At 36.5% G+C, this 8,245-nt stretch overlaps 1 protein-coding gene across 2 annotated transcripts in view; it reads left to right on the forward strand.

Moving 5' to 3' along the window:
* Positions 1-5,116, forward strand: part of LOC122561080 (protein prune homolog 2-like) — a 435,917-nt gene extending 430,801 nt beyond the window's left edge. For both annotated transcript variants that reach the window (XM_043712461.2, XM_043712468.2), the window contains one exon: positions 1,644-5,116. In XM_043712461.2, coding sequence (XP_043568396.2) covers positions 1,644-1,683 — 40 coding nt within the window. In that variant the 3' untranslated portion in view covers positions 1,684-5,116. The remainder of the gene's footprint in view (positions 1-1,643) is intronic.
* The last annotated feature ends 3,129 nt before the right edge of the window (positions 5,117-8,245 follow it).

The raw sequence follows: 8,245 nt of genomic DNA on the forward strand, positions 1-8,245 counted from the left end.
TCCTGTATTCTTTGACAGTCCCCTATGCTTTCTGCTACTCCACCAATCTTTGTGTCATCTGCAAACTTGCTGATCATACCAACAGTGTCCTCTTCCAGATCATTTATGTATATCACAAACAACAGTGGCCCCAGCACTGATCCCTGTGGAACATCACTGGTCACCTTTCTCCATTTCAAGAAACTCTCTTCAACTACTACTCTCTGTATGCTGTTGCTCAACCAGTTCTTTATCCATCTAGCTAGAACACCCTGCACACAGGGTGACTTCATTTTCTCCATTAGTTTACCGTGGGAACCTTATCAAACACCTTACTGCAATCCATGTATATGATATCTACAGCTCTTCCTTCATCTATCAACTTGGTCACTTCCTCAAAGAACCCTATTAAGTTGGTGAGGCATGATTTCCCCCACACACCATGTTGCCTATCACTGAAAAGCCTACTCGTTTCCAAATATAAATAGATTTTATCCCTCAGTACCTTTTCCAGCAACCTTTCCACCACTGATGTCAGGCCCACTGGTCTGTAGTTACCTGGAATATCCCTACTACCCTTCTTGTACAGGGGGGACAACATGAGCAACCCTCCAGTCCTCCAGCACCTCACCTGTTTAAGGAGAGCCATTGAAGACATGATTGGTGAAATGGCCACTGCAATGTAATAATTTGTGATGTACTGTATAATGTCCTTTTTTCAGAGCCAGTTTTAGGCTTTGTCACTTTGTTGCTCAAATTCTACCCCTCTGAGTGACAGGTTTAAACAGCGAAGAAATATCCAAAGACAGTCCAACACCATGTGACTCACTTTCCTCCAAGTTAATACAGCCCAGCCAGTGGGTCAGATAGTCCATATATGGGCCACCAGTGTTCAGTGGGGAGAGGAGTAGGGGTTATTTAGGGTATGGCAGACTCACATCAGCTTTATTTAATCGGAGGGGCTATGGTGAATCTCAGTAAATGATTTTGAATATTTATGAATTTTCTCCTGATAACAATGGAGTTTCCTGTTTTGCTGCCTTCCCACTTGCATTTTGGCAATTGGGATACATTGCTCCTGCGGTGATATATGGTTTCCCACATGATTCTCCAAACTCGTCCACTATCTTGCTCCACAAAATCCAGTTCCTTGTTTAGGAAAAGAAGGTAAACCTACATTCACAATCACTTAGAAGTATACATTAGCAAAATCAAGGAGAAATTCAAACTTCGTTCTAATGTTCTTTATCTTCAAAGACCTGCTGGCTCTTATTGTCCAGGCTCACTCATGGATAGTGGCCTCTTGGTTGAGGTACAAAAGTGCAACATATCTCCATGAAATGGTATCCCAACCAGGAGTCTTAATTATTTCTTCAACTTTTCCTTATAAAAACAAGGAAATTGCATGCATTTAGTAAAACTCAAAACTGCTGTACTGTGATAATAAAATCATGAATGCTGTTTGAAGTTGATACCATTCTTAGCATTTTACTTATCACAATCAACATTGTAATTAATAAACTTATTTTCAGACCCTTCAGCCCAATTTTGAAAATGATAACCATAATTTATATTTATTTGTATTTTTATGGATTCCCTTTATGTCTTTTATTTGACTTTCTTCCTAAAGTATGCTACAACTTACTTTTTTTCTTTTTACCCAGAGTTGAAACAGCACTCGATAAACCTATGGAATACCAGTGAACACTTACAGTTTTAGTTTCTGACTAGCAACTGAACCAGTTATCTTCCTTCATTAATTCTTGACTTAACTGTTTATGTGTTGGTTGTTCATGTTTATTTTATGAAGTGTTATTCTGTGAGTCATGCATTGGAACAGTTGTGCCTGTGAATAGAATGTCAAATGATATTGTAATAAGTGGCAATAATTTACATATAGTTCAAGACTGTAATTTCAAACTAATTATCAATCAGAAGCACTGCATTAGCATTGCCATATTTAGAGGAAATTTCCAAGTGTCAAATTGCCTCTTTTCTTCCTGCCTTTTTCCAGTGAGCAGTAAAATGATCACCACTTTTTGACATTTTTGCATCCAATCATGACTAGAGAAAGCATATGATGTGAGATTTATTTGGAATATCTTTTCCTGCTTTGCAAAGGAATGCAAGAGAAAAATAAGTTCTTTATTTCAAATTTCAAAATGCTTTTATTAAATTCTTGAAAGGCAACTTTAGTTTGAGCTATTCTGACATAGATAAACCATGAAATGGCCATTTTGAATGTTTCCAGTTTTACATTTCACAAGTGGAGATGACTTATTTTCAACTGATTCTGTTCTGGAAAGAAGGAAACTTACCCTCGAGAAGCATTTTAAAAACTTATTAAAAAATTCTCAGTGCTGCTGTCTGTTTCATTTAACAGATTGGAGTCTCCTGTATTATCCATACCATTTCCTGATCACTTGAAGGAGGTTCATATCTGGCCATAAGTCCTCCATACTTGTGCATTGAGAGCTGATGAACTGGTATTTTAATCAGAGATGGCATTATTAAGAAAACTCTCATACTGAATTCCCTCACAAAGCCAGTAGTTCCAAGCAAATTATCTTCTTTCTGTACTAGCCATTTTTCAATTAGATCATACACTCTAACACTAGTAATCCCTTCCCAATGTTGTGTAGTTACCAAAATATATTTATTACTGTATTGTGACTAAATGCACACTTTTAAACAATTGAAAAGAGAAACAACTTTGTAATGTTAGAAACCTTCCTTCCTGACCTTTTTTCATCCTTTGTTTTTCTGTTCGAAAGCATTCCTAAAAGGAAAAAAAAGCTTTCTATTTTAAGTTCCCTTCCAAGAGACATTGGACATGCATCTCTCTTCTTTCAGCATCACTAGCTGAAAATCCTGGGGTACCCTATTTAACAGCACCGTGCTGTGGGCATCTTTTTCCACACAAACTGCAGTAGTTCAAGAAGAAGGTGTGCCATATTTCAAAGGTGTGTGAGAATGCACAAGAATGCATCAGCCCTGCTCATGATACTGACATCCCGAGAATAGCTTTAAAAAAAAGTGACAAACTTGTCTGATTTATTCATCTTTACCTTCATTGTGAATTTGTATCTTTGGTATGTACTAAATTCAGAGCAAAACATTCGTTAATACGTTTGTAGATTTAGTTTGTCAGAATATATTGTCATGTAAAAGTTTCAATTCAGAAACCTCAGTTAATGACATCTATCAGTCAGTTGTTAGAATCCGCAGTACAATTTTAATTCCCTTTCTACATAATACACAACCAAGTTTGATAAATTACAGGCAAAGGGATATATTCAAAAATTGTTTCTTAGAATTTGATTCATTTCAATTTTATTCTATTTTTGCTTTATTTTTAAAACAGTTTAAGGATTTTACAAAATATGCACATTTTAGTTGTATAATTCACTTAATTCCAAGTCATTTTATTTTGATTTTTACACTTTTCATTAATGTGTTACCTCTGCAATATAGAATAGAGATTTCCTTTAACAACAGTCAACCACGTAGATAATTACCAAGAAAATCAGTGACTTCTAAAGTTATATTTTTGAAAATGTTTTATTTCCTAAATCCTTACTTTAATAATGAGAAAAGCTTCAATGCAATAATCTGTAACTTTAAATGGTAATTTTAGTGAACTTCGGTTGTATAATTTTTAAAGAAAAGAATTACATGATGTATTATCTATTTCTAACTTTAATGACTCCTTTGGCCTTGAGTGTTCTTTAACTTTCAAAAAGATTGACTGACTTCCAGGGTGAATGAGCCATAGTCAATGTAAACTAATAATATGTCAATTATGAAAATTGTTGCATTCAAATTTAACATTTGATTATTTTCTTAATGACTATATATATATATATATATATATATATATATATAATTTCTAAAATTTCTGTAGTTCTGTTCTGCACTGATCAAGCTTTCTACAAACCTACTTTAAAGAACAGCAAGAAGAATGCATTCTGTCTTGACAAGGCTTTAGGGCCCATCTAGACTACAGTTTATTGTTTTCATGGGGAAAATCACTGGCTAATTCCGTGACCAAATCACTTAACGTTTGAGTGCATTGCCCCTTCTATCATTTGTTGTGGTTTCTCCTCCTGTCTCCCCGTTTCCTAGCAGCTTATCTGCACAAATCGTCCAGCAGCCATTACTCACTGGTTTATTTGTGTCATTCAGCAGATTTAAGGGGGAGCTTCCAAAACTTTTTTCCCCTCAGTTACCAATCTGCTTACTTCGTGACAACTCCATTCCAATAACTAAATATTGATGATTTACAAAACTTGCAACTGATATGTATTGAAATATTGAGTGCATTCTGAAAATTGTAAAGAGCTGTTTTCACTCGTAAATTCTAGATACTGTCACATTTTGCCTTCCTAAATTCATGGTCATTTGATTATTGTAAGTAAAAACAGTATAATTTTTTATTGTAACATGTTAATGACATTCTCTCATCTAAGCATTGTTAGAAAATGCAAAGCAATTAACACATGCAAGTCCGAAATTGCCCATTACATTTTCAGTTGTTTGTTTCCCTTTTAAAGGATAGTTTATGTAAATGATTTACAGCATAGCTAAATGAGACAACAAATGGATGAACTCACTTTTTTTTTTAAATAGGATTTAAAAATAAACTACCTAAAGTGACTGCCAAAAAGATGAAGATGTTTGTAAAAGGGCATGTTTTTCCCTATGTGACAGGCAGCATAACAATCTCCTACTTTCTGTGCCACATTGACTGCACAGAATTTCAAATGGTTAAATTTCAGATCATGGTCAAATTGAGCAATGCTATTTCAATGTGGATTTGGACATAGATACTTTTGAATCTATGTAAAATGCTATATATGTATATATATATTATATTAGGGAATTTAAGATGTCAAACAGTTAAAGAACATGTGCATGCTAGGGCAGAAGCTACAGCATCACTAAAGGAGGAATCAGTACCTTGTAGTAGTTATATCTGCTGCTCTGCCTATTATGTAAAACAATGCCCTCTGCTATTGTATCCCTTCGGCATTATTACTTTGACAAATTGGTGACCATTCTTTACGTAAGAATGTGGTGTGAAACTTTACATATTCTTAAAATGTTAATTTGCACTATTAAATGCTGTGATAGCCTTTATGTTGTGTGTTTTTTGTTCTATTTAAACGGTCACAACTCACTGAGTTAGAGCTCTGGAAATCAAGTCCCATTATTCTTGGAGTCATCTCAAATGTGAAAAGATTTAAATAAATCCAAAGTTCCCAGTTTACCTGATCGATGAATCCAGGTCAAAAGGAAACACTGAGTAGTTTCTGTATGTAACAAGAAAATATCTATCATTACAATCAACCAGTTTTGAATAGTGACAAGAAAGGGACACAAATTACCTTAACACACTATTACTTAAATGTTACCACTTTTTAACAAAAAAATCTCCATACCCCGTACAAACAAATATACAAAGAGACATGACAGCACACACATTTTACAGATGGGAGGAACAAAAAGTAAAGTCAGTGCAATGCAGTTCTGGCACTGGTCCACATTATAGATTTCAATGAGATATTTTCATTCAACCCCATTCCTCTCAACTAGTTGAGGAGGACAGAGGCTGTGGATACACCGATCCTCAGCTTTTCACTCACCAGTTAAGATCTACCCTTTTACTGTTTCTGAAGGCTTTTTTTTCCACTTTCTTCCTTTCAAGAAGAGATTTAGCTGAGAAAGAGCATGTATTTAGCTGCTCGAGATTTTCTTTAACTTCTCCACTGAAAGGGAAGTTTTCTCCTTCTTGACTGGTTGTTTCTGCTGCATTGTCCAAAAGCAAAGCTGTAGTCGCTCACCCAGGAATCAGTCATTACTATATTTAATTCTCTGGAACTCACAGCTGGTCCTAGTTGATAAACCAATCCAAGGGCTGTCATTGGCAAAATAAATCCAGGGAGCTAAGGTGTAGGAGTGTATCCACAGCCCATGAACTGCAGAGGTTGAAGAAGGCAGGTCACCACCACCAGCTCAAGGCTTACTAGAAATAGGCAATAATTGTTCACCTAGCAATTCCCACATTCCATGATCAAATTCAAAGAAACATTCTTTCAGCCCTGCAACTTTCCAGGATACCTGCATTCATCAAACCTGGTTTGCTTGAGAATCCATGATTTGTCAATCCATTGCTGTCTACTTTGCTTTCAGCTGCCTTAGCCCTGAGCTTCAGAATTTTCTACCTAACTTTCCACCTTTAAGGACTTAAAACAGATATCTTTGGCCAAGTTTTAGTCATTTGACCTAGTTTTGCCTTATATTCGGTAACAAACTTTACTTCTAACACTACTGTGAAGTATCGTGAGACTTGTTATTATCTTTAAAAAGCTAAGCAAATAGATAAGATGCAGCTATTGTCAAGAAGCTACAGGACAGATCTACAAGCATTATGCAAGGGTGCGGTGCTGTGGGGAGAGAAGGTTGAGTAGATTTAGATTGAAGTTTTTTTTAAAACAGTTTTAGAGTGGGAGGGGGGCACAGTTTGTAACAACAGGAGGATCAGTGACACAAGGGCTCAGATTTAAGGTGAAAAAAGAACCAGCAGAGAGATGAGAATTTTTTTTTCTGCTGGAATATGGTAAAATAATAATGGAAGGAACTAATTTGGTGGTATATTCCAAAAGGTAACCAGCGATACAGTTGTAATGAAAATGAATTACAGGTTATGGGGAAGAAGCAGGGAAGTGAGACTAACAGCTCTGTGTTATATCTTTCAATGACACAAATTGACTTTTTAAAATAATAATCCGCAAGATCAAATATCGTGTGTAGACATACTGTATCTCAATAAATTGCACCATCCTGGATAATGGGGGAGACCAGCACGTCACAAAATGAGACTGATGCTTTTGTAACAATATCCAGCCAGAAATGCTGGCTGGATGATCCGTCTTGGCTTCCTCCTGAGATCCTCAGCATCACAGATGCCAGTCTTCACCCAATTCAGTTGGATTCACATGATATCAAGAAAGGACTGAAGGCACTAGTTGTGGTGTAAAAGCCCTGACAATATAACACTTTTAGTACTGCAGACCTATTGAAAACACAAATTAAGTGTTTTAGTGTAGTTACAAGACTGGCATCTACCTCCCAATGTAAGCAATTGCCCAGATATGTCCTGTCTACAGAACAAATTCAACCCAACAAATTATCGCCTCATCAGTCTATGAACAATCATCAGCAAATTGGTGGAAGGTGTCCAACAATCTTATCAAGTGGCATTTAACAATACTTGTTTCATTAATGCTGTCAAGATTAGTCAGGCCCACTCATCTAATCTCATTATAGTCTTTGTCCAAACATGGACAAAAGAGTGGAGCTCAAGGAGAACTGAGGATGACTGCTCTTGACATCAAGGTGTCCAAGTGTGGAATCAAAGAACCTGAGCAAAAACTGGAGTACATTGGAATCAGGCAACCTCTCTGCTGTCATACCTAACATAAAGGAAACTTAGGAGAAAGTGAGGACTGCTGATGCTGGAGATCAGAGTTGAGAGGGTGTCGCTGGGAAAGCACAGCAGGCCAGGCAGCATGCAAGGAGCAGGAAAATTGACGTTTTGGGCATACGTTGCCAAAGGTCAAACATCACAGCAGAAGGATTTCACTGCAGGAGTTCCTCTGGGTAGTGCCCTGGACCCAACCTCTCCATTAATAATGTTCTCTCCATCATAAAGTCCAAAGTAAAGATCATTGTTGATGATTGCAAAATGTTCAGCACTACTCACAATGAGTCAGATACTGAAGTAATCTGTGTCCAAATGTAGCAAGACCTAGAAAACATTCAGTCGTGAATTGGTAAGTGGCAAATAACATTTGTGCCGTATGTGTTAGGTTATAACTTTCCTCATCAAAAGATAATCCAAACATGGCACTTTGACATTCAATGACAATTGCTAAATCCCCCATTAACAATATCTGGGTATTACCATTGGCCAGAAACTGGACAAAATCAATTCTATAAATACAGTAATTACAAGTGTAGGGATTTGATTCTGAGTAATTTGCTCCCAAACTCTTCAATGCCTATCCACCAACTTCAAGACACAAATCAGAAGTGTTTTAGAATACTCTTGAGTTGCCTGAATGAATCAGCTTCAACAATATGCAAGAAGCTGCACACCTTTTAAAACAAAGGTGGTGATGCTGTTCCTTTAACAAGGTTATTTGTCCTTAGTTTTTTATTCAGGAGGTGGTAAAAACACAAGTTCTGAAAAATCTGGGTTTGG

Source organism: Chiloscyllium plagiosum, unplaced genomic scaffold, assembly GCF_037043375.1.
Source record: "Chiloscyllium plagiosum isolate Xiang-an unplaced genomic scaffold, Cpla_swu_hap1 HiC_scaffold_2, whole genome shotgun sequence".
NCBI classification, from domain to species: Eukaryota; Metazoa; Chordata; class Chondrichthyes; order Orectolobiformes; family Hemiscylliidae; genus Chiloscyllium; species Chiloscyllium plagiosum.